The following is a 26,593-nucleotide window of genomic DNA, read 5'->3' on the forward strand; positions in this document are numbered from 1 at the left end:
CAACTTTGTTTCCCTTAGAGTCGGAACAATATCTTCAGAGTCGTGGAAACAATAGATAACTATTTTACTCAGTCAATCGTGCATGCTTTGTTTCTTCAGAGTTGCACAGAAGTTGAGACAGGCGTTTCAATAAAAAGGGGTTATTGAACAGTCTTCTTTCTCATGCAAGAGATATTAACTGGTACAATCGTAAGACAGAAAGCGAAGTATAATGCGTTCAGCGTAAACAGTGATATAAAATAATACTGTAATATCATGGTCTGTTGCTATGGCATATATAAAAATACATACATAAATATCATGGGCTAAAATACTCAACTGGTGCTTCTAAAATAATCCTACCCTAGTGTACCTAACCTAAGTCTAGTTCGAGGGAAGAAGTAGGTGCTGTTTTAGCCATAGTTTAGTTCTGTTTTGCCAAAAATTGCCAAAGGTTTCTCTAGGTTCTAATCAGCTCCATACCTTCGAATGAGAGAGGTTGGTATCTCTTTCCCAGGACTCGATTCTCTAACACCCCGCAAGGGGAGTTAGAAACACATTAGCTTGATTCTGGGAGAGGAGTATTACAGCGTCTGGTCAGTGCGTCAGTTGGGGGGATGACTTCCTTCGGGACTTGCTGTGGTGAGCCGCGTCGTGAAAGTAGGTAGCCGAACCGCACCGAGCCTTGCCTGCAAGTGATGGTATATTTATACCTTGAAGGTGTTTACGAATGCCAGTATTGACTTAGAAGTTGGGCATATGAACGTCATGAATGAACCCCTAAAGAATAGATGTTCATGCATAATAAATGAGTTCTTGGAGAAATCAATATCCAGGCAAGGGGAAGTCCCTAAAGCCTAAGAGTCTGGTTTTCCAAGAACTCGTGGTGACGTAGATGAACGGATGTGAGTAGCCATGCCTATATTTGGGTAGCATGGACTATGCCTAAATAAGGACTGAATTTCTATGCCTATGTAAGGGCATGAATTGGGAAATTCATACGAAATCTAAATCGACACACAGCACCCACTCCACTTTCGTATGTACGACGTTACTAAATTCTCAACATGATAACATATCTAAAAAGTATCTACACACGAAGTGCTAAAAGCATGTTTCAAACACATTGTAAATAATGTATCCAAACTAGTTGTAAGCATAAAATTGCATTGGTGCTGTACACAATAAAGCAAGATATTCATTCATCAATCAATCAGGTCACTTATATAGCGCACAACATACTCGTGAGGGTCTCAAGGCGCTGGGGGGAGGGGGGTGCTTCTACTGATCAAAGAGCCAGGTCTTGAGGAGTCTTCTGAAGGCCAGTAGGTCTTGGGTCTGCCGTAGGTTGGTACGGAGGGTGTTCCAGGTCTTGGCGGCGAGGTGGAAGAAGGATCTGCCACCGGCAGTTGTTCTTCGGATGCGAGGGACTGTGGCGAGGGCGAGGCCGGCGGAGCTGAGCTGGCGGGTGGGGGTGTAGAATCCGAGTCGTCTCTTGAGGTATGCTGGGCCAGTGCTATGCAGAGCTTTGTGTGTGTGGTGGAGGAGCTTGAAGGTTACCCTCTTGTTGACGGGGAGCCAGTGCAGGTCTCTCAGGTGGGGTGTGATGTGGCTACGGCGGGGGATGTCGAGGATCAGGCGTGCAGAGGCGTTCTGGCTGTGTTGCAGCCGTCTCAGGTGCTTGGCCAACTTTCCTGCGTAGAGGGCATTTCCGTAGTCCAGCCTGCTAGTGACGAGGGCCTGGGTGACTGTTTTTCTCGCTTCGGTGGGGATCTACTTGAAGATCCTGTGGAGCATTCGGATGGTGTTGAAACAGGAAGAGGAGACGACGTTGACCTGTTTGGCCATGGAGATGGTGGGGTCGAGGATGACCCCTAGGTTGCGTGCGTGGTCGGTCGGTGTTGGAGCTGTTCCCAGAGTCATAGCATATTTTCGACATTTGGAAATGCAACATGAAAAATCATAAAAATATACATTTATGAAATGGCTCGTAAATACAGAAGAAAAATGGGCCGAAACCATTTCATGTCAGATTACATGAAACTGTTTGTTTGTGGACAAGGTCATATATTGTCTCTGGAAGTATTCAAAGAATTCTTGTTCTCTATGAATTGTTCTACTATAAGCAGATTACTTGTGCCAAAAATGAAAAATACAAATTTGGAGAAAAAAAATTATCATAGGAAAAAGTTCCAAAGTTAGTTCCTTGTTTTTGAAAAATGAAGGTCAAATTCAAAGTCTCTCAGAACACTGTGTGCCAAAATCAAAAGTCAGTGTTAGGGCTGGGAGAAAACATGAAATCTTCTATGTCTGTAGACAAAAAGTTGTCTACCATTGTAGGTGAAAGTTGGATTACATCTAATTGGATGAGAAGAAATGGATGCACCCAGGAGTAAGCGATGTCTTGGAGCGAAGAAATGTGGTAATGGGGCAAAAGACGCGTCGTTTCTGCAAGGTGGAAGCCGCCAAGTCTTGGAAAGGGAGAGGCCTACAGGAGAGAAACTCGATGGGGTGGTTGGACCATGCTTTGTGTAGTATACGCTCCTTGAGCTTGAAATTATGGACACAATTCAAGATATCAGGAGGAGGGGCCATTGGTGATTGTTTGAGGTCCACCCAATGTGTCCTGTCAAGCCGGATCTCCTGGTCTGGGAGATCTCCCAGGATGTGGCAAAACAAATCTACAACAAAGGCCTCAATGTCCTGCTCCTCTGCCCCCTGATGTACCGCCTGAATCTGTATGTTATTGCGACAAGAGCGGTTCTCCAGATCCTCCGCATGAGATTGGAGGTCCAGCTGTTGATCCTGCAGCCTGAGCACCTCCTGTTGGAGATGGGACAGCTCTTCATCTCTGATCGCTGTCTGGTTCTCGAGATCGTCCACTCGCTCCTCCACTGAGTCAATGTCTTTGCGCATCTCGCGGATTTCAGCAGTAAGATCTTTCTTCATAGTGTGGAACTCTCTGGTGAGGTCTGCGAAGAGCGCTTCCAAGATGCTATGGGTGACTGGCCCGTTGTGTTTTTCCGATCCCCTTCGCTCGGCGGCCCCTCCGGTACGCGGCATCATCTCTGGTCCACAAGCCCCTGCCTTAAGCAACAAGTCTTTAACAGATCTATCCTTGCGTGCTCTGGCAGCGGTCATTTGTGAGCACCTCCTCACCCGGCCTGCAGTTAAGAGGTTGCGCGCAGGGACAGTGCGCGGCAATCAGTTCAGTGCAATAGGTCTCAAGGCTCAGCCCGCAAGAGAGTCCCCACCCGTGCCAGAGCCAAGTTGCGAGGCATGCGGGCTGCGGACTGTACTCCCTAGGTATAACGTCACGCGTGGCGTGTCTCGCGGCTGATGCTCCCCTTGCTCAGCGCTTACAGCTAATGCCCGGAGGGTGGAGTAGGCCCATTTCTGCAATGATATCCCAGGGGTGATGAGAGAGTGTCAAGGTTGTGGTCACTAAGCCCCAAGTGCGCCCACCGGTGATCGGCCCTCTCCTGGGCCAGTGTCGGTGTGGGGCCTCAGGATCCAGGGGGGTAGGGGGCCTGGGCCACACGTCACTGGATCCACTAGGCCCACACTCACCACTTGCTGATTGCCGTTGCAGGGCTTCCCGATCCGTGCTCCCAGGGCACTGTACCTCTATGTCACTCCCCCACCTGCTCCCTCGTAATCAGTTGGGCCACACACACTGCTGAGTCAAGATCTGCTTAATCAGCTATGTCGCATTTCACGCGGGATCCGGCTCCGGCCCCTATCGCCTTCAGCCGTGACTGCGCAAAGCTCAACCGAACCCCAGTGGAGAGGCCAGGGCCTAAGAGGGCTCCGGCAGCTGCAGCAACCGCAATGATAGATGTAGATCTGGACCCTCCACTCACCGCCAGATCGCGACGTCAAGGGCCGGCACCGCTATTGCGTCCTCGGATCTGCTGGAGCCTGTGTCACCTCGCTCAGTCAGGTAGGCCGCTCCGCTGTATGTGGTGCCGCCTGCTCCACAGCCCGGCGGCGCTGTGCCTCTGACGTCGCAGGCACTACGAAGGTGAGCCCCACCCGCCATGCCTCACTGCATGGTCCACTGCCTCGATCACGGCGTCGTCATCAGGCTGCTAGGTCTGCCGTCTCGGGTCTCTGCTGCCTCTGGCAGCGTTCAACTATGCCAGAGCAATGTCTGGACCCTGGGGAGTTCCATAGATGCAAACTGGGTCCCTCTGGTCAAAGTTATGCAAGCCGGGCCCAGATGGCAGGACGGAGCGGCAAGTAAATGTGTCCTACTCGGCTGCCATCTTGTCCACGCCCCCCTATGCTCCAATTTTTAAATAACATACAGATAAGCCAATCCTAATCAAAGGAGGAGTCAGACTCCACAAAGTAGATACAAAAGATCGCCTACAGCTCAAACGCTGTTAAGGCTCGACCTAAAAATGACTGCTAGGACATGTAGAGCGTAAACACACACTTCCTATATTACTGATTGAGCAGCACCAGAAGTACATTTTTGCATATATTGTACATCATTATGCTGATAATTGTGTTTAAATACATGTCCAACTTTTTAAATACCATGCACCCTACCCTTGTAAGTATTAAACAGGAAGTTTTAGGCCTGGCGCAAGGTTTATTTTTCCAGGTCAAAATGTCAGTTTAAAACACAGTGGCAGGCCTCGAGCATGTTTGAAATAGCTACTTTAGTAAGTGGTGTAACGGATGCTGCTGGCCACTAGTAGCATTTAATTTACTGGCCCTGGCTGGAGGTAGTACCTTATACTAAGACTTAACAAGTAAATTAAATGTATCAATCTGGTGTAGATCAATGTTACCATATTTTCAAGTGAGAATCAGTGGGAGCTGGGAAGCTCTGACTGCATAATCCATGAAGATAAAAGCCAAATGGATGGCATCCCATCTTTACCCAGTAAAGTTAATCCGATTGATGCATTTTAGTTTTATTGTAACCCCAGCATGGGATTGAGTAAATGGTTTTGGATGCATATCCTCGTGGACGTGGGGACTTCCAGTGCACAGTTGGGACCTTATTTAACACAACTCGTTCTCCACAACTATAAACACAAAGAGGAGTCCAGACAGCAATCTTATCTATCATTAATAAAAATGAATGCCCATGCTGATCCTATGGATTCCCTATAGGGAAAAAAGGACAGATGGATCCTATGGATGCCACAGACAAGTTTAGCCAAAGATGAAACAAAGAATCCTAAGAAGTAACAGTGCCTCAGGGTTACAGTGTATAGGGACACGACTTCTCTCTGCAGAAGTAGTATGGTGCGCTAATCCTATTAAAAGTTCTAGAACAGGGAATACAGTGTTTAAAGTGGCAGGGATTATGTGTTTCTTGATCCAAGGTTCTAGAGCAACTATGAAGGGGTTTAAAGTTGTAGGTATTGTGTGCTAATCCCACCAAGGTTCTAGAACATTGATGATGGTGATTATAGTGTGAGCGGCTCAGTCTAAATCCCACCAAGGTTCTAGCGCAGTTATGATTACAGTGTTAGCGATTGTGTGCTCATCCCTTCAAGGTTCTAAAGCAGTGATGGGGAGTACGGTGTTAGTGGTTGTGCGCTAATTCCACCAAGGTTCTAGAGCAGTGATGATGATGATTACTGTGGCAGGGATTGTGTGTTAATCCCTCCAAGGTTCTAGAGCAGTCATGACTGTGATTACAGTGGCAAGGGTTGTGTGCCTGTCTGCCTCTGTAGTGAGGGTATATAGGAGTACCTTCAACCTACCTTGTTGAAAAGCTTTGGGTCCCCAAACTAAAACAAAAACATATTCATTAGAGCCGGGCCCCCTGGCTTCAATCTCCTCCAGAGTTTTTTTCCTGAGATCCTGCCTCCCCTGGATGCCCATATAAAGGTGCTGACCCTCCCTTGCAATTTCTGCAAAAGCTTTTTGAAGAAGGGAAGTGGTATAGCGTTAAACAAGATCACCTTAGGAAGAACAACCATCTTAATGATGTTCACCCTCCCCTGGATACTGAGGGGCGGATTCTCCCACCATCTTGTCAGGAGAGCATCTAAATCATGGTGTTGCTTGCGCATGAAATACCTTTGAAAAACAAGAATCAAGAGGGGTTTAAAAAAACAGGAACAGTTTGTTTAATTAAACATAGCGGCCGAGAGAACAGTAACAGGCACAGGGTCTGAGGAATATCTCAATTTTTAATTGATCTGTAGCATTCTTTTATGCAGTTCATTATAGGCAATAACATGTTTCCGGCAATCCTTGTATGGTGAGGAATGTACATTGCTGCTTTTAGAGTCATAAATTAATTTTAATGGATAATCCAGGTGGGCCTCGCCCTTGCATAGACAAACTGCGGCCAGTGTAACGTGTCCAAATGTCTGGCATGAGAAGTGCGAACACTGCATGTTCTCTGTTCTGATTGGCTCTATGTTCCTTACTCATGCGCCATCTGACGTTATGGTGTTTTAGGAGTGTGTGTACCCCCTTCTGCCATGCATGCTTTATTGGGGCCAATCTCCCTTGACCCTTGTAGTGTTGCTTCGCCTACCTATGGGACTGATCTATGGTTTTCTATCCTTTCATTTGTCTGCCGGATACGTGCTACCCCACCTGTGACCTGTCAATCAATAACTAAGGCCTAGGTCTCAGTGCTTGCCCGACTACATTGTTAGCAAGATGGGGTTTATGTGGAGTTCACAACCGGTGAATTCATTGATAAAGACACAATTTTGTTCACATAAATGAATGTATCATAGTTAGGTTTACAGCCGGTTTTTCCTCCATACTCTGAATTACAATGATCCCTAGATACCTACTTTGGTTTCTAGTTTGAAGCCCTACCATCTCTTTAGCCCAAGTCATAATTTCTGTCTTCCCCTTATAGATTAGATGCCCTGATAGACTCCCAAAATCTCTGGCATGCATCTCAAGTTTAGAAACAGACTGCTCTGGGTTCGATGTCTACAGAACTATGTCATCAGAATACAGTGCTATTTTGGTTGGTAACACTGCAGCCTCAAAGGGAAGAATAGTCTTATCCTGCCAAATCATCTGAGAAAAGGGCTCAATATATAGAAAAAACACAACTGGCGACAAAGGACACCCCTGCCTATTTCCCTTGGATATCTGAAACAAAGCTTGCCATTAACCAAATCTTGGCTGCCGGCACCTTACATAACATTTGTACAGATCCAGTAACATTGCTACTGAAACCATAATACCACAATACCTACCAAAGATAGACCCAATTAACACTATCAAATGTTTTAGAAGCATCAATTCTTGCGATTGTCAACAGGAGATTAGAGGCTTTGGCCATATTATTTGCACCCATAAACCGATGGGTTGATTCATACAGCTGTCTGCCAGGCACAAACCCCTTTTGATCGAAATGGATTAATGTTTGAAGGACATCTGACAATCTCTAATCTAAGATTCCTGTGAAGATTTTGTAATCCCAGTTCAACAACTGTTGCAGGGACTCTGCTCAGGAACAGAACTATGCTTGGGACCATAGAAAGTCAGCAGGTGGGAACGGAGTTACCTTAATATCTCAGTATCTACGGGCCTATATTCTCCACTGCTCAAACCATGATTTAATTCTTTGCCTCTCTAGTTTGAGGTGAATTAAGTACTAGTTTCAATAATGTACTACAGTGCATTTCCCACTTTGTAGCAAGTTATTTTTTAAATGTATTTTTAATTTAAGCTGCTCCTTATTTTATATAAAGCTTCTTGACGGTGAAAGACCTTAAAAACATAAAGAATATTTAGTTTTTTTGCCGCACCTTTGACCCAGCCCCCATTCGCAGACTCTCAAGGCCCTCGATCCTCCCCAAACATGACTGAAGTTAACAGCAGCAAACTAATACTAACAGGAGTCCGTTTTTGCTAAAATAGAAGCATCTGTTTTCATAATCTATATTTATAAAAACCAAAGTATGTCCGTTTTTTCCTTTATGCATTACTACACTGTTCATCCGATCGGCATGAAACTTTGGAAAGTTGTTGAGGACACTCCCGCGAAGGTTTCTGGCTAAAAAAAAATAAATAAAGAAATAAAAATAAAAAAAATGTCTTAAAAGTTGCTGAGTACACTCCCGCGAAGGTTTCTGGCAAAAAAAAAAAAAAAAAAAGAAAAATGTGTTAAATATCGAACCCCCCGGCCACCCAGGGTCCTCATAATCTTTCCAATACTGAACGTTTACAGTTTACGGTGCGACTCGCTTTTGCAATGACCATCAACAAAGCACAAGGACAATCGCTGCAAGTGTGTGGACTAGATTTGGAGAATCCGTGCTTCTCACCTGGACAACTGTATGTGGCCCGCTCACGCGTCGGAAAACCTTCTGATTTATTCATGTACGCAACGTTTACAGTTTCTGGTGCGACTCGCTTTTGCAATGACCATCAACAAAGCACAAGGACAATCGCTACAAGTGTGTGGACTAGATTTGGAGAATCCATGCTTCTCACATGGACAACTGTAAGTGTCCAGCTCACGCGTTGGAAAACCTTCTGATTTACAAGCACTCGAATAAATAAACAGAATTAAAACAACACTTTAAAATGTTTTCCATATTAAAATGAATACGTTTCAATAAAAATACCACAATGTAAATTGAATGTTATCATAACAAGTTTCCTTAAATGTCCTTTCTTCTGAGATCGCAGCAACGCGCAACGGGTAAGCTAGTGTTACAAATAAAACCTTTTTAGACAGGGTGAAAGAAGATAAATGGACTACTTTCTCCCCTGTATTTAAAGAAAACATCCTACTTAGACCTTACAGTTAATCATTAATTAGTGTAAATGGTATGTTTTAATTATGGTGAATGATGTTCAGCAACCTCCAGTTCAATGCAGCTGTAAAAGCCAAGCCATCAGAATCCCATGAAATTCAGTATGGTTCTGCTCGGATGCCGAGCACTCAAGTTGCAACCCATGCATTACAGCCCTCATACCTAGGGACACTGGGATTATGCCAGTCTGCAGCAGTGGCGATGTTTTGCATAGTTATAGATTTGCCACATAGTCAATCATCTACCACATAAGCTGCTGATTTAAAAAAAAATTTTTTATTTATAGCTCAGCCGGTTCACTAGTTACTAAAAAGCAGTGACACCTGTTGTTGCACAGTAAAGGGTCCTTTGCAAACCTAGCCTGGTCACCGTTTTGTTGCTCATTGCTATATTTGGGTGTTAAACATGTACTAATGAGGTGTAATAACACATTGACGATCTCTCGGCAGAAAAACAGTCACAGCCATCACATTAGTTCAGAAAGGTGTTATCATCCAAATAAGTTTTGCCAAATTATGTTTTATTTGTGAAAAATAAAGTACCATTGTGAATTTTGGGGAAATTCTTTTTGGAAACTTTTTGTTTGAACTGTGTAATAAGCCTCTGACACCGAACCACAGTCACCCACAAACTTTTGGTTTCCTAAACACTTTTTAATATTATTTACCCACCATAAAAATGATTTGGCATGGGATCTGGGGGCGTTTATGGTTGTTGAGGAGGAGGAGTACCAGGTTCCAGAATTTTTTCAGGAGGGGGGTCCTTATGCCTAAAATATTTTGACAGGGGATCTCGGCATCAAAAGGTTTGAGGACCTCTGCTCTAGACCCACTCAAGGGTTGTGGTATCAGATCAACAACTTTCATTCTCACACGAATCCACAAAAAAGAGTCACAAATAAAGCTTACGATATTTATTAAAAGAACCATGCTTTGCTGTTAAATCTGTGTGCTGCAATCACCAAACACATGCAGATTAAAAATGCAAGAAACATGATTGTTAAAACATATACAATATAAAGCCTTGTCATTATTGCTGACAGTTCTATCTAAACCTACCCTAGCTTGTGGGGATATTATTATTATAAAATAGATCTCTGGGTTTTTGTTGTAGCGGACCCCATACCTTTAGCTTAGTAGACTGCTTGTTTTACATTGTGGCTGATTGAGCTCTCCTTTCAGAACCTCTGCTGCTAGTGTTTCAGAGCAAGAGTGGATGAGTCAGTGTTGTTGAAATGCCAGGACCGGGGTTCTATGATAACGAAGGTACATGCAGAAACAACAGCTAAATGTTTGTGTTATGTCTAGGTGTTAGTGACCGACCACAGATAATAACAAAGAACAATGTTTTTCGGTCCTTGTGTGCTAGTTTCGCAGCAAAACAAAAAGCATGTAGTGTCTATTTCTAAAATAAAAGGAGCACAAAAAAGTGCAAGATTTTGTAACGTGTGCAAAATAGCAAGCGGCCTACAAAGTGCTTACATAAGGAAAATGACAGAGGGCTTCATAGGAAAAACACAATATAGGTCTATAGGAATCCGCTAACCTAGTATGCTTACCAGGCTTAAGGATCATAACCACAGCTGCCTCATACCAGGAAGGTGGAATTTAACAGCCCTCCAAATAGATCTCATTAAAATAAGATACCCAGAGAGGGACCAAGGTGTTTAACATTTTTTATAGTATTCAGATGGGATCCAGTCTGGCCTGATGCTTTCCCATTACTGAGCCTCCAAACCTGTTCCCTTATCTCTCCCTCTGTGATCCTCCCCTAAAGCCTAAAATCTGCTGTTCCGTAAGACATGGGACATATTTGTCTTGCAACCAATCTTTCATTGCTAAGGGGTCTGGGTTCAAACCTTCTTAGGTATCCCACTAAAGCTACCCAACATCTTGGTTGTAGAGGAATGGTGACAAGGTTTACACCGGCAGGGGTTGGGTGTGTCAGTGTTGTGTTGTGGGTGCTGGCAGGAATACACGTGGACTTCAGTTAAGAAAGTATTTATCAAGTATATACTCGAGACTCCACCAGGAGCACATGTAATCTGTTAGTCAGCCCTGCTCTCACTGACCTACCCGCCGCTCCTAGAAGACCTACATTGTGGCACTCCATGGCATCACATGAAGCATGGTGGTGTCACTGTGCTATCTGCCTTAGAACACCCACATCCTGTCATAAGATATTAAAGGTACATTTGGATATTGTTAGAGCTTTGACTGTTGTGTATGAACAGTAACTCACACTGAGCACTCGACCGCAGATGCTGCTCTTAATATTGAATTTTATTTCAAATACAGATCTTATGTAATGTTCATCCTTTGTTCCTGTAGCTGTCATCGCTCTTTAATACAAAGATAATCTGTCTGTTATTACAGATGTAATAATTTGAAGATTCAGAGCCTAGAGGCGGTGAAGAGTTATAGAGGTAAATACTATTGTTATGATTATCTTTGTATGTGACTGTTTAAAAATGGTGTGGTATGGCCTGGCATGGTATGGTGTGGTATGATACGGTATGGGATGTTGTGGTATGCTGTGGAATGGTATGGTATGTATAGTATGATATGGAATAATTTGGTGGTATGGTATCTGATAGGAAGGAATGTGAAGATGTGATATGGTATGGTTTGGGGCAGAACATTATGATAGGATCAGATTGGATGATGTGGTGTGCTATGGGTTGGGATCATGGTATAATATGTTATGGTGGTATGGGATGGTTTGGTATTGTGGGAATGGAATGGCGATATGATATGGTATAATATGGTATTTTGGTAGGAGATTGGATGGTATCATCTGGGACGGGATCAGGTGGTATGGTATAGTATGGTTTATTATGGTAAGGTACACTCAAGTCAGGGTACAGTTACTTGATTTGTGTCTTTTTCGGATTTTTCTAGATTCTCACTTCTCTCCATTATGTATATATGCTGCTGCATTTCCTTTGTTTAAATAATTCTTCTCCCTTGGACATTCATGCTAAGTTTATCAGAAATTCAGATGTGGTATTTTCACACCTCAATTTAATAATACTGCTAGAACCTCAGTGGCCTAGCACATGCACCTACAATGACCTAGCCCATGCATCTACACGGAACCAGCACATGCATCTACACTGACCCAGCACATGCTTCTTCACTGACCCAGCGCATGCACCTACACTGATCCAGCGCATGCACCTACACTGATCCAGCACATGCACCTACACTGACTGCATAATAGAACGTAATTGATTTTGACCATGGTACAAAACAGAGACATCATCTTGCACAATATCTACGACAGAAGAAGCAATATTGTCTAAGGTGTAAATTCGGGAAGAAAGTGTGTTAATGCTATTATCTACAACTGCAAACACATTTTCTAAATTAGCTTGATCAGTAGCCCTTAACCTAGAAGCAGCTTCAACTTGGGACAGTTTCCAAACCTCGTGTAAATAGCGAAAATCCATCTTTTGGATCTGCCCGTGGCAGGACCTTTCACAAAGTCATTCAAATCAACATCGTCCGTCAATTTAGATAAATGAAGCTTAACCGACGCTAAAGTGGAATGTTGAAGCCAGTTCTGACATAGCTTGCCTACTGAATAGGTAGTGACTGAATGGCCACTTTGAAAACGGGGATCCACCCTAACCTGTGTGTAACCTGGGGCCAGACCCAGAAAACGATGTTGGCATGAATCTGAACTTTTTTGCCATAATAACCAACCTTGGGGATCCAAACTGGGAATATTAAAGGACGAATTTGATAACAGAGACTTTAAATCACTAAGGGACTTACTGGTGTGATGTACCAGGTGAGGTATTCTCCCAAATCAGGTAGAGAAGGAGCATTCAATTTTTTACACGTAGCCAGTCCAAAGCAGGTGGTTTGTGAAATAGTCGAGTTCGAAAACAACATATGGCTCGGGATGAGACATACACGAAGCAAAGCCTCAGTGCCTTGAACTTGCCAACTTTTAGAACCCCAAACAGATTTAAGATCAATAGCATCTTTCCACAGCTCTTAGCCCCCTATTGCCAATCGGTCCATAAAGGACTTTGAATACAATAATTTTGTGTGGGTGAGTCTAATTTTGGAAGAGGACATAGCAGTCATCTTGAAATAAAATGCATCAGGATTGGACTGATTAAAGTCAGTAAAATAAGTAAACTTTTTCAAAAGATTTCTGGAGCTGCCTTCAACAGGGGTGGGACAATGTTCCCATTGTGTATAATTAACCATATTTCTAAATGTGTTTGCTTTGTGCAGAAAATGATTGCCATAGTGTTGGTAGCAAAATAAGTCAGCATAATTTGTGAAATCTAAGTACAAATCTTCAGCATCAAAGGCAGCATAATATTTCAAATCAGGAAATAGAGCCTCTACGGCTTGTACATCCCAATCTTCAGAGCGAATGTTTTCTTTCACCACACCCCCCATTGAAACACGAAGTGCATTAGGGACATTAATGACCTCTGTGGGTCCGTGGATTCGAAATTTTAAGGGGTCCCACGCAAGTTCATCTAAGACAGGCCAAGCAGTGATATTCACAAAAGTCTGGTCCCTCTTCATGATGTGTGATGAGGAGTAGGGTGCCAAAGTTCCATCAATAAATCTAATTGTAGATCTTTCTTTCACATAATGTCCATTAACAAGACGGAAAAAAATATACCACAAATCCAATTGACATGAAGAAAAAATAGAAAATAGCACCAGCCAAATGTAAGTCCAAGGGGGTATCAAATATGTTTTTTAAACCAAACAGCAAAAATTTAGACTTTTGATGGGGACTTTGATGAGACAGAGTCAGTGTCAAATGAAAAGCGTGACTGATTAGCCACACATGTCTGCAAATCGGGCATGGACATATCTGTGCGGTAAGTATACTCAGTATCATCAAGGGAATCACCAGCCGGTGGATTCAATAAAGGATTTGTAACTGTAGTCATCTCGATGGCAACGTCAGGCCGGGTGGTAGTTGCCGGAGCCAAAACAGAGTTTCTCAGCATTGCTGGACAAGTGACCGCAGGTGTCATACTAAGAAGAATCGGCCAATCTGTGTAGTTTGACATTGTCAATGGAGAAGTACCTGTTCTCCTTGCGGCCAGGAAGTGGAGGTAAAATGACTGTTCTTGTACCCTGCACGCCAAGCACAGGAACTGGAGCATGATGAGGGGCCAAACTCTTTCCTGTTCTCGACCTTCTCTCGGACCAATTCACCAACTCGGGGTAGCCAGGCAACTACCGGAATCTTCAACGCAGCATCAGTTGTGGAGGGCAAATGTTCTTTTCCAAGACTGTAACGTGTCTTTTGTAGATTCTGGAAAACAGAACAATGTTCATCTACGTCAAAGGGAGCGGCAGACGCCGCCAGGTCTAGACCCACAAGGTCCGTAACAAACATTTTGATGCCAAAGAGCATTTCATATGGGCTCCGACCACCCAGAGACTTTCTAGGGAGATTATTAAGTGCACATTGCATTCTATTAGGATAGGCTAGCCAGGTCCGGCCTGTACCTAAAGCAATCCTTGACAGCTAGAGTTTTAAGTCACAGTTCATCTGCTCCACAACACTATTGCCCTCAGACCTGTATGGAGATGAAAATGTGACTTGGACCCCCATGGCATCCTTGTACCCCCTTAGAGGCGAACGCTAGATCCTGGTCCGAGTGAAAGGTACCACATGCAAAAATTCCCACAAAGACGCAAATCCCTTACAACAGTTCAAGAATCAGCACTCCTTTGCGGCCAAGAGTATGAATTACAAACACGAGAGGCAGCCGTTCTTTAAGCTCAGCCACTCGAACCCAGAGCATTTTGTGTTTTATTGTGTTACCTTTGGAATCACAATATTCATTTTGAGCCCAAAAGAATAAATTGTCATTGTAAGACTGAACACAGTAGTAAGAGTCACTTACAATCAGAGTAGTCACACAAGGGTCAGCGTACTCCAGTGCAAGCACCAGAGTACGTAGCTCTGCCAATTGGGTGGTACAGTCCCCTAACGCCTGTGTATGCACGACATCGGACTTGAACTCTCCATTCACCATGGTATCCACCACGATTGCGCAGGCCGAAGAATACGCATGCTTTGAACTCGTTGCCGGTTGTGCCGAACCGTCAGTATAAATGATACATTGGAAATCTTCCAGCGGGCGCATGGTCAGAGGAGCCGGATTAACAAATTCATACTGCAAGCACTCCTGAGATTGCAAGGAGGGATCAAAAATGAAAGTGACATCCGGAGACCTCAAAGATGTGGCCCATTGTATACACCGAGGGTGCAAAGCTTTCGAATTCGGTACACTGGCTTTCGTCACTACCTCCAAGGCAGGATACGGTGTAACAACCAACAAGCGTTTCCCCTGCGACAGTGCTCGTTCCTTCAGAATCGCCATCTGCACTGTTCTCAAAACTTTTTCCACAGTGGAAAAACAAATGTCAGCCGAAGTGTACAGTTGTGACTTGTAAGCGATAGGGACTGTGTCCCCCTCATTAAAAGTCAGGTACGTGAAAACCACCGCCCCAGGTACGATTCTTATCACTAGGTTGGTGTGGTTATCACGAGTCAGTAAGAATTTAGATTCTAGAAGATCAGCCTGCAAAGATTGCAAGATGGCTGAATGTGTAGGCAGCCATCAGGATTTGTTGAAAGTAGTTTGTACCAAAGCGTAAAGAGGCTTGATACTCTGGGCATTTTCGGGAATGTAAGTACGCCCAAACTTCAAGAAACCCAGCAAAGATTGTAGTTTTTTCAGAGTTGTCGGAGCGCGCAGCTGTGCGCATTTCTCCAGGAAGTGAGGTACTAAACCTCGACCTTCATTGTTGAGCTCATAGCCCAAGAACAACACTGTGTACTCTGCAATGTGTGATTTTGCGAAGTTTTGTAACCAAAGTCCGCAAACATACAAATTATGCAGTGAACGAGACTCTGGTGCAGCAATAATTTGTCGTCTGTGACATAAATGCCATCCACATACGAACATGCATCTGGGTCGAGTCCCTCCAAAACAGAGACTATGCGGGTGGCAAATACGCCGAGACTGTTCTTGTAGCCCATAGCTAATCTTTGGAACTGTCTTTGTTTGCCACCATAGGTAAAAGCTGTCCATTGACTACTAATTGAGGACAGGTAATGGCTGAAAAAGCCATTGGATATGTCAAGTGTGGTCTTAAACCTTTTAAGCACAGGACTATCCCACAGGGGCAGAACTGTGAGTATTCTGTACCGCGCAGGTCTGACAATGGGAGTTTAAGTGCTGGTAATCCAACACCAAACGGTACGAGCCATCAGGCTTAGTCACAGTAAAAAGAGGGTTATTCATCGGTGACACACATGTTTCAATCACACCCTGATATTCCAATTGTTCAAGGATTTCTGCCACTGGAGCTTTTCCTTCATGCCGCATGGGATATTGGGGTTGGGGCTGTGGCATAGACCTCAATGGTATCTCATGTTGGGGAGAAAATTTGTCCCAACCACAATGAGTACGGTGCAAAGCCGGTGCAAGCACCTTCGCCCACTCCTGCAACATGCAGAGCCTGCTCCTTCGGCACAGTGTGTGCGAAACTAGGGAGGATCACCTCCTCCCCTTGCGGAGCAGCTAAAACAAAAGGTGGAGGCCAGGCGGCCTCTGCCAACAAAATGTCATAGGTAGTCGTTAGATTCTCCCAAAATACCCCTTTTATAGTGCGTTGTATGTCACCTTCAATTAAAAGGACTATTTCATAAAGTCTTTCAGGGGGAGCCACTCTAGTGTCAGCCATCTCAACAGCAAAGAACGTGTCCATTGCTGTCACCTTCAGAAGCGGACGCAACGCTTCCCGCACTATGGTAATTTCCGCTGTGCTGTCTAACAGCGTCAGCGCCCACGTCATGTTCCGAAGCTGTGTTCTCACTATCCGTGGCATATCTTGCTGTAACAAAAAATACTCCAAAAGCACCCTACTGAAGAACTAGAAAGTTCAATGTAGGTTGCGCTCATAGGAAGAGAAGGGGACCTATGTGTAAGGAGGGATTAAACACTATTCAACTAGGGATGTGTTTGATATGCTAACCACATCTATATGTATGGAGGGGGGGCAACACTAGTTGTTTTTAGTTACCCTCACACACCCTAGTGGTGTCATGCTTCATCATTGGGTCACCCCGACTCCTACAGGCCGGGGTGGGCTCAACCACAGTGTTGGGAAGCTCTTATGATAATGAAGGAAAAAGGGGATATATAAAATACCTCAATCAGACCCCCGGTATCCCTTTATTCATGGGTCTGGTTGGGTTGTTAAAAATAGAATAAAAGTAGGGTTCGTTAGGATTTTTATGGTCCTATGACCCTAGTGAAGTGCCGACATGTTTCAGTCCTTATGAGGCCATAAAGGTCCCGGACTTTCTTCAGGGCAAGATTCAGAGACCCCCTTATGTGTGGGGATGCTAAAGAGGGGGAATTCCCTACTCTATTGGCGTGGCGAGGGAAGAGTAGCTTCTCCTCGTGTTCGTATAGTTCTGTTACTAAGAAATGCCAGGCTCCATCTGTAGAGAAATATAGCATATAAAATCTTTATCAGAAACAGACATCTGTATACTAGTATAAAATCCCTGTGCATGGCATGCTGAGTGAACATGCTCAATTGGTGGAGAGCATGAATGGTCTCATTCTATGTCACTTCTATGTAGTATATAGTGGCATTCTCATTATGTGACACCCAACAGTTAGTGTCAAAACATCACACTCCATTAAACTCCAACGGTGTGAGACTGTGAAGTGAAGTATAAAACAAGTGGTCGAAGTCTCAATTGCAGTAAAAGAATCACACAAGACAAACAAACATATATATTCTACATTCATATATCACACTCTGAGGACATATATTCACATACTTCATGCACCAGTTGGTAATTCGTTTGTCCACTTACCCAAATTATGTTGGGCGCAGGCACCTCAGTGGGCGGGACATTAGGGCATACTCTCCTAGTTAAAGTGTAGTAGAGAGTTAGGTATTGTCTTTAAATATGAGTGGGTCTAGCGTTAGAAAAAGGCTCCAGCGGGACTATGTTTAGCTCATAGGAGCCCGCAGCAATCAAAAGGAGAGTCTCCACTTACTTGTTTAGAGGACGCACCCTACCCAAAATAAACGGACCCGCTCGCCGGCTTGTGGCTGCTGTTCGAGCCGATGCGGGTGAAAGTTGTGTTTATTTCCGCGTTCGGCGTCATGCCTGTGACGCCATAACCGGAAGTGAGCGCGTCCCCATTCTCGAAGGGTCATGGGAAATGTAGTTTTTCCCCCAGATTATCGTACCGGAAGTACCGCGAAAGAAGGGGATTAAAAAGTTGTTGCCCAAAGCTGATTAGTACAGGCTCCTCTGTACAGTTCCACCACTTATACATATTTTAATTCTGTCTTCCTCTCACAGTTTTGCTTTTGGTGAATGAAGTGATATTAACTTTATTTTGAAATGTTATTAAAAATAAGGTGTTAGTTGCTGAACACCTCGACTTTTAATATACCAAGATGCACTAACTAAAGTCAAACAAACACATTGTGAACTGTCAGGCAACGTGTAAATATATATTCTTAACACACTGGTAGACTCATAGGTATGCCCATTTGAACTAGCAGTGGCAGGCGACTAGTGTGTTGTCTTCTGGCCAATTTGAGCTTGGTACGGTCACAGTATCTAGATTCCTGCATTATTTCAGAATGCTATGTATGATAACTATTGAGTTCAATCATAACCAGGAATTGTCAGATCTTCAATTGTACATATAGGGGAGAACCCATTAATACCAACTGGATGTAGATGATCACTCAGCTCTGATCATGATCAGTTTTTTATGTTCACAGCATAGGTTATACAAGTATCCATCATTCCTGATATGTATGGGTGATTCAAAATGTTATAATATTGTTGTTTGATTCATCATCTTATAATGTCATTTTCTCAATTGAGCCCATGGTATAGAGTCATTGAGGCCCGATATGTGAGTCCTGAGACGGTAGACCCATCTCTGCTCTTTCTCTAATAATACCTTTTGTAGGTTGTTGCCAGGCCTAACTTTTTCAATCACTGTCCATTTAATATCAGTATCTTTGTGGTTATTTTCTATAAAATGTGCTGTGAGTCTGGTAGCAGTAACTGCTCTTCTTATTGTACTGCGATGCTCGCTGATACGTATCTTTATCTTGCGTGAAGTCATACCCACATAGGACAATTGACACGGGCACTTGATCAAGTAAATTACTGCCTCAGAGTTGCAATTTGTGTGGCATCTTTGTTCCCAAGGTGTATTTAGGCCAAGATCTAGATGTGTGGTGTGTTCAGTGAATTCACAAGCCACACATGTGCCACACCGTTGGAGTTTAATGGAGTGTGATGTTTTGACACTAACTGTTGGGTGTCACATAATGAGAATGCCACTATATACTACATAGAAGTGACATAGAATGAGACCATTCGTGCTCTCCACCAATTGAGCATGTTCACTCAGCATGCCATGCCATGCACAGGGATTTTATACTAGTATACAGATAATGTCTGTTTCTGATAAAGATTTTATATGCTATATTTCTCTACAGATGGAGCCTGGCATTTCTTAGTAACAGAACTATACGAACACGAGGAGAAGCTACTCTTCCCTCGCCATGCCAATAGAGTAGGGAATTCCCCCTCTTTAGCATCCCCACACATAAGGGGGTCTCTGAATCTTGCCCTGAAGAAAGTACGGGACCTTTATGGCCTCATAAGGACTGAAACATGTCAGCACTTCACTAGGGTCATAGGACCATAAAAATCCTAACAAACCCTACTTTTATTCTATTTTTAACAACCCAACCAGACCCATGAATAAAGGGATACCGGGGATCTGATTGAGGTATTTTATATATACCCCTTTTTCCTTCATTATCATAAAAGCTTCCCAACACTGTGGTTGAGCCCACCCGACCTGTAGGAGTCGGGGTGACCCAATGATGAAGCATGACACCACTAGGGTGTGTGAGGGTAACTAAAAACAACTAGCGTTGCCCCCCCTCCATACATATAGATATGGTTAGCATATCAAACACATCCCTAGTTGAATAGTGTTTAATCCCTCCTTACACATAGGTCCCCTTCTCTTCCTATGAGCGCAACCTACATTGAACTTCTCTTCCTATGAGCGCAACCTACATTGAACTTTCTAGTTCTTCAGTAGGGTGCTTTTGGAGTATTTTTTGTTGCAGAGTATTCACTGGGAGGACGTACTCCATATACCCTCTCCAATCCCCCGGGACCCCTGGATTAAATTACAGAGGTCCTTTGTTTTGCATATCTTGCTGTAACTGCAACTTTCTTTTTCTGAAACTGGGGTCTTTGATGTTGAGAGTCGTCCTGCTTGCCTTTACCGTCTGTCTTGCGGGGCTGTTCACGACTTTGTTGTGCACCCCGACCTCTACTGCCATCTTCTCCACCAGTGGGTGAGACCGATGTATCCTGCAAAGAGCGAGGAGAACGTTGATCAGGAACCTGAAAACAATCAGGTGACCTAATAGTAGCGCGGTTGTGCAAATCAGACGTGCGCTTAGTAGACGCCGGTATTAGTGGGGCAGGACCAGTTTCTGTTGCTGTTTCCCCTGTTTCTTATTCTTATTCCAAATCTGCTTTGGAAAATTGGGGCGTTCATCCTTGTCAGATTTCGCCGCCTGTGTTTGCTTCTACGCTGCTTTGGCAAAAGGCTTAATACCCAAACTATTACGGCCGCCGTAATAATTTTCGGTAACTGACAGGGTTTATCGGCCTTGGGGACATCGTACAAAGCATTCAACACCTGAAAGCTGACCGCAACTCCCTTGACATTAGCAAGGATGAGATCGGAAACTACGTCAAACACTCCCACGAGTCTCATCCCCAATTCAACAGCCGCCTCCACTCTGTGTTCATCTTGTACACGCTTAATGACGGAGGGTAAGACAGCCCTGGACAGAGTGCCGAAGCACTTAGCATAGACTGTCACAAAAATCTTGCCCCAAGTTTCACAATCTGGAACCTCCGGTATTAAGTCTTTCTGCAAACTAATAGTGAGAATCCTGTGTTTTTCAACAGGAGTTGTGTTAGGAAATACCGCTTCCAGTTAGTCAAATTTTTCAGCAAGCCAAAAAGGCATATCATTCTTATCTTGGGGGCACATGCCCATAACCGAATTCACCATGACGGGATTAATTTTGATCCCGGCTGGTCCAAATGGACTCGACAAAGCACCAGGTGCCCCCACCTGGACGTTGCGGGTCACATATTGTACCAGAGTTCGGTACACTCTAACCAATGAGGTATAGAGCGCACTCAACTCCTCAACAGTGACAGTGTTATAACGCGTATGCGGTGTGTAGCCGGCCAAAACCGGCCACGTGGACCCTGCAATAGACAAAGGGCCCAACCGAACCGACGTTCAGGTTTGGAGAAGGGCGCCATCAAACTAAACGCGATGCTGCCAAGCATTAATAGAGCTTTCCAGAGTCCTGTATGGGGCGTAGTGTATCGGCATTGCTGTGGGAGTGTAAATGTGAAACAAACCGGATCTTGCATCAACCGCAGGAAAGGTAACCCATGAGTAGAAGAGCTCAAATAGGTATGCTGCCTCAGTACTCACCACAAAAACAACCTCTAAGCCATCCACTGTGACGCCATACGTCTGCAAATGATTGCAGACGGCCACCCTACTATGCTGTGGGATGTCAACGTCAGCCATAAGGACACGGAAAAGAACAAAGAACAATGCAAATGTAATGTAGCACAACTGGGTAGTAATTCACTGAAAAACGGTTTTAAATTATCAAGCTTGAATGACCTATTTAACCATACGTAGTTTCATCCGTCACCACTGTCAACCGGAAACAATAGTGAGGGGGTCCTGGACTGATATAAGCACTACTCAAGAGTCTCAAAATAAGACCACTACGGTAGGTGCGCCATGTTGCAGGGATTCTGCTCAGCCACAGAACTGAGCGATACCAAAGGGGATGATGGACGGAGCGTTTGACCAAATGAAACACTCACCACCAGTCAACTGATCTGGGTTTAATCTATCATCATTTTTTAGCTCACTCCACCACCCCAGTTCAGACATGGCCAAATGCTAATCAGTCTGGCCTTGTGCCTCATGGGAACAGACTAGCCTGAACTGCCAAGCCATGTCTTCCCTGGACCGGAAACAAGCATCCTTGGACCGGTTTCTGGCCAAACAGCCATCATCAGCCAGGCTAGCTTGAATCCAGTGGCAAAGTGAGCAAGGGACCCACGTCTGGGCATACCCTGCCAACTTAGGGTGAACAAATCGATACCAAAGGGGATGATGGACAGAGCGTTTGAGCAAATCAAACACTCACCCTCAGTCAACTGATCTGGATTTAATCCATCATCATTCTTTAGCTCACTCCACCACCCCAGTTCAGACATGGACATATGCAAATCAGTCTGATCCTGTGCCTCATGGGAACAGACCAGCCCGAACTGCCAAGCCATGTCTTCCCTAGACCTGTAACAAGCATCCTGGGACCGGTTTCTGGCCAATCAGCCATCATCAGCCAGGCTAGATTGAATCCAGTGGCAAAGTGAGCAAGGGACCCACGTCTGAGCATACCCTGCCAACTTCTCTTTTTTTAACAGACTTTATTGATGACTTTGCCACTTTATACAATGCAATGAGTATTCTACAGAGGTGGTCTTTTGTATTTGCAGTAGTTACAACATACAGATTCTGCGTATTTCACTCTATGGGAAGGGCCTCTCTGCCAAGGGAAAGCTTCTTTTGTTTCTCTTTCGTCCTGGTCATGCATATGCATTTTGGGACCTTTAACTATGTCTCCGCAGCCAGCTGGCGTTCACTACTGAACTGTTGTGATTTTGAACCAATGAGTCAGTGAGAGGTCAGCAGCTCCCGCAGCAAGACAAAACCAGCCACTTCATGGACAACGTTATTTTTTTTAAATTAAAACCGCAAACGCCGGCAGCCCCTCTCCCACCTCCGCCCTTTGCAGTCTCACGCCTTGTCTTCATTTTATCTCTTGACTTGTCTGTCCACCATAACTTCCGCCGGGTGTCAAGAGGCCGAGGCTCCTTGCAGACGCCGTTCTTGGAGGTGCCCGGGTCCGCCATGGATCCTCTGTCCCCCTCTCCCTCTCGTTGGTTCAGAGCTCTGCGAAGGACAGTGGTTGAGCCTCGGAAACCCTCCACCTCTTTGATTTGTGAAGAAGCCCTTCGAAAGTCCTGGGGTGCGCTCGCATCTGGGAAAACCAGGACTTTGGAGTTTCCAATTGCTCAATTAGAAGCTATTTTTCAGATGCTTGAAAACAATGAAAATCCGTTTGTAGAAGCATTGCAGAAGGATTTCCGTCGGCCTAGGTTTGAAACCCTTCTGTCAGAGATCACCACCGTGAAGAATGAAGCCCGCTACGCAATAAACAACCTGGAGAAATGGATGCAACCTGAATACATGGAGAAAAGCATGACCTCTCTTCTGGATACTTGTTTTGTGCAGTCTGAACCAGTTGGCGATGTACTTATTATTAGTAGCTGGGCTTTCCCTATTCAGCAGAGCCTTGTACCGTTGATTGGTGATATTGCAGCAGGTAATTGTGTCATACTGAAGCCTTCAAATGCTGCCGAGCTGATGAACACCTTGCTGCCTAAATACTTGGATAATGAATGTTACCATGTGATTTGTTGTGAGCATGCTGATATGGTGGAATTACTAGAAAACCGATTTGACCACATTTTCTTCACTGATACCAAAACTGTTTTCACCAACTGCGGAGCCCGAGCAACCATGGCCGATGTCTAGTGGAACTGTTCCATGCAGCTATAGAGGAGTCTGGCCCCTGGCTGTCATCTACCCAGCTGGACGTCTGACATTTTTTTCCTCGTCTCCCCGTTTCGTGTCTCCATGATCACTGTTACTTTTGCTATTCCTGACGAATTCCCGTAACAGTGTTTCTTTCCTGTGTTTTACTATGCTCTGGTAACGGTTGTAATTTGTTGACTCATTTGATCCTCATGTAAAGCGCTCTGATATCCTTCGAGATCTGGTTCGCGCTATATAAAATTAAAAAAAAAATATATATATATATATATATATATATATACATCTCAAGACCAAGGACAAAGATCTCCAATGATATCGTCAGTACTAAAACGTCGGAGTCCCAATATAGAATTTGACAATATAAAGCCTTCAAATTTCCAATTAACAAGAAGAACCTGTTCAATCGTGTCCCCCTCCCTCCCTAGCCCGCCCAACCCCAAATTCTGGTCGATCTTACTCCAGCTTGCATGATAATCAGGGTAGGTCACCATAGGCGTAACACTCGAGGGACTGTAGTGTCCTTGGGTTGTAGTGCGTGGGTTTGGGTCTCGGGACCTACAACTGTTTGTTATTCTTTTGTTATCGATACTGGAGCAATACTCTACCTTCATCATTTTGTAAAGCGCCCTGATATCCCCTGGGATCTGGTTCGCACTATATAAAACTTTTTAAAATAAAAATACAAATGAGAAGTTGCAGAGCAACATTATGTGCTATGTGGTTGGGGTATCCTGTGGGGGAAATTAGTCAATCAATTCAAGTTCAATCAGCATAGCCACCCATTCCATCGAGATGGGTTGCTTTCTTAGCCCCCTCTCTTCCTCTCTACGGAGAGCTACACCCTCTGCTCTCCCCCACCGAAGCATGTCAGCCTGCCAAGTGGATACCGCGGGACATCTGGGGAACTTCCACCTCATTGTGAGGGCTCTTACTGCTAAAATGAGGGCCAAGTCTAAAAACTTTAACCACACTTTCTGCACCCCTGAGCATCTGCGGAGGCCTATGAGGCAATTCAAAGCATCGTCCGGAACCCGGAGTTGTGTGACTTCGTTCAGAGAGTGGCGGACTCCCACCCAGTAGTCCCGAAGGCAGGGACAGGACCATAGCATATGAAGGAAGTCCGCTCATCTCCCTTACAGCGGGGGCATCAATGGGAGGAGTCTGGGAACATGCAATGAATCCTCCTAGGGGAAAGGTATGATGTATGAAGGACCATCGTCTGGATAAACTTTTTTGGGGTGTTCAAGCATACATTTCCAGACCATGTCAGTGATTTCAATACTAGAGTCCTCGGACCAGTGTGCTCAAAGGGACATGAGTGTGATTGCTGCATGTGTCCGGATACCTGTGTATAGCCAACGGACCAAGTGCCCCCAAGTTCCCATGTAGTATAAGAGATGAACCAGGTTATATTGTGGGGGTTCACTCCGCTGTGAGGCCCAGGCGTTCCTAATATAGTATGACACTGTAGCGTGTAGTAAGTATAAGCATGGTGATGCGCCCGTAGCCTGTAGAAAAGGGTCATGATCGAGTATAGTACCATCCCTGAAGAATGCGCCGATGTTCTCTACTCCTGCGTCTGCCCAGTCCCGTATCCTGGCCTTCATGAGTCTGCCTTGTGGTGTGGGAATACCCAAGGGGATGTTCATGGCGTAAGGGGTCACTGGGGAGGTGTATGATAATGCCTTCCTCCAGCATTGTAAGACAGTCTTCAATAGGGGAGGGCTATTTGCAGGAATCTAGGCTCTGGGCAGTAGTAATGAGTGCAACTCACCCCTGTCTAACCTATGTGGCGTAAAGACCCTGTGGTGTATCCAATGGTCGCACCTCTGACTAAATAATTAGTAGAGTAGATCTGTTTTGCAAGTTTTATGTATTTCAGACTCAGTTAAGTGGGATTCTTGGAGGAACGCTACATGTGTCTTGCGCTTGAGGAGATGTGCATGTATACGGTGCCATTTCTGAATCGCCCCCAACCCACGTACGTTCATGTGATTAGGTTGCAAGACCCTAGCGTGGTAACAGTCCTGGGCATGTCCCTGTGTGTAATGTGGAGCTCCAAGGCACGTGGAACCTATTGACCAAACCCGACCAGGAGTCCCCTTTCCCCAAAACATTAACAAAACTTGGCGTAGCGTCTGAACTATGTTGGGCCCAACAACTGTGCACAAGCATTACATACCAGATAATGGTTCATACGCTAGTAGGGGGGCAGCCGCCCCCAGTCATGGTCATGGTCATAGGAAGGTTTGCAACCCGGCGGCTCTACGGAACGCTGCCCTGGCAGGGTGTTATAATTAGGTTTGTCAGGGACAGTATTCCCGTCTTAAGCAATCATTTGCAAGAGAATTCCAGAGCCCCCACAAAAACATAGCACAATGCTCATTTACAGAGGTGTTCAATCTACCTTGTTGTACCAAACAATTCGAGCCCTCTATATTAATAAACAGATTATAGCAAAGTGATGATGCTCAAAAGGACCATTCCGAAAAAAGGATATGACAGTCTCTGAGGTGTGGAGTCCATGCTATCTGTAGAAGCAAATACCACAGAGCATTTCTTGAGGCATTGTAGACTCGTCGTCTGTGTTCAGTTATCAATTAAGTCATCCGGTGCCCGGGGTGTCATCGTGGGGAAGAGAGTTATACTGTGTTCGGAATCTGAATGTAGAGTACTGTCCTCTAAGTTCGTGGGGATTTTGTTTGAATCTTCACGGAATGCACCTGCAACCGCAAGGGCCCCCTCCTGGTCACGATGTTGTTGTTCGCGCAATGGACCGGCGCCGCCTTTACTCCAGTGGGAGTTCTGGGATCGATGGGAACCCCGTTTAGGGAATTTGCCTGAGTCCTGCGAAGAGAAGTCCGAGTGTCTTATCTGGCTAGAGCCAATGCACCTAACTTCCATCCATTCCTCAACATCTGCTGGGTTTTCGAAAAAGTGAGTTTTTTTGTCGTGAATAACTTTCAGCCGGGCAGGATACAGAAGTGCGTATTTGAGTTGTGCTTTCTGGAGTTTTTTCTTTACGGCTTGA

The 26,593-nt window shown here is 44.7% G+C and overlaps 1 protein-coding gene across 1 annotated transcript in view; it reads left to right on the forward strand.

The window, feature by feature from the left end:
- LOC147666655 (E3 ubiquitin-protein ligase TRIM39-like) overlaps positions 1–26,593 on the forward strand; it is a gene marked incomplete at its 5' end in the record, with an annotated part of 136,961 nt that overhangs the window by 56,168 nt on the left and 54,200 nt on the right. Inside the window, one exon of the mRNA XM_086948990.1 lies at positions 11,123–11,172. Within this exon, the coding sequence (XP_086805116.1) occupies positions 11,123–11,172 (50 nt within the window). The remainder of the gene's footprint in view (positions 1–11,122; positions 11,173–26,593) is intronic.

The sequence above is a fragment of the Lissotriton vulgaris genome, unplaced genomic scaffold, assembly GCF_964263255.1.
Source record: "Lissotriton vulgaris unplaced genomic scaffold, aLisVul1.2 SCAFFOLD_3038, whole genome shotgun sequence".
NCBI classification, from domain to species: domain Eukaryota; kingdom Metazoa; phylum Chordata; class Amphibia; order Caudata; family Salamandridae; genus Lissotriton; species Lissotriton vulgaris.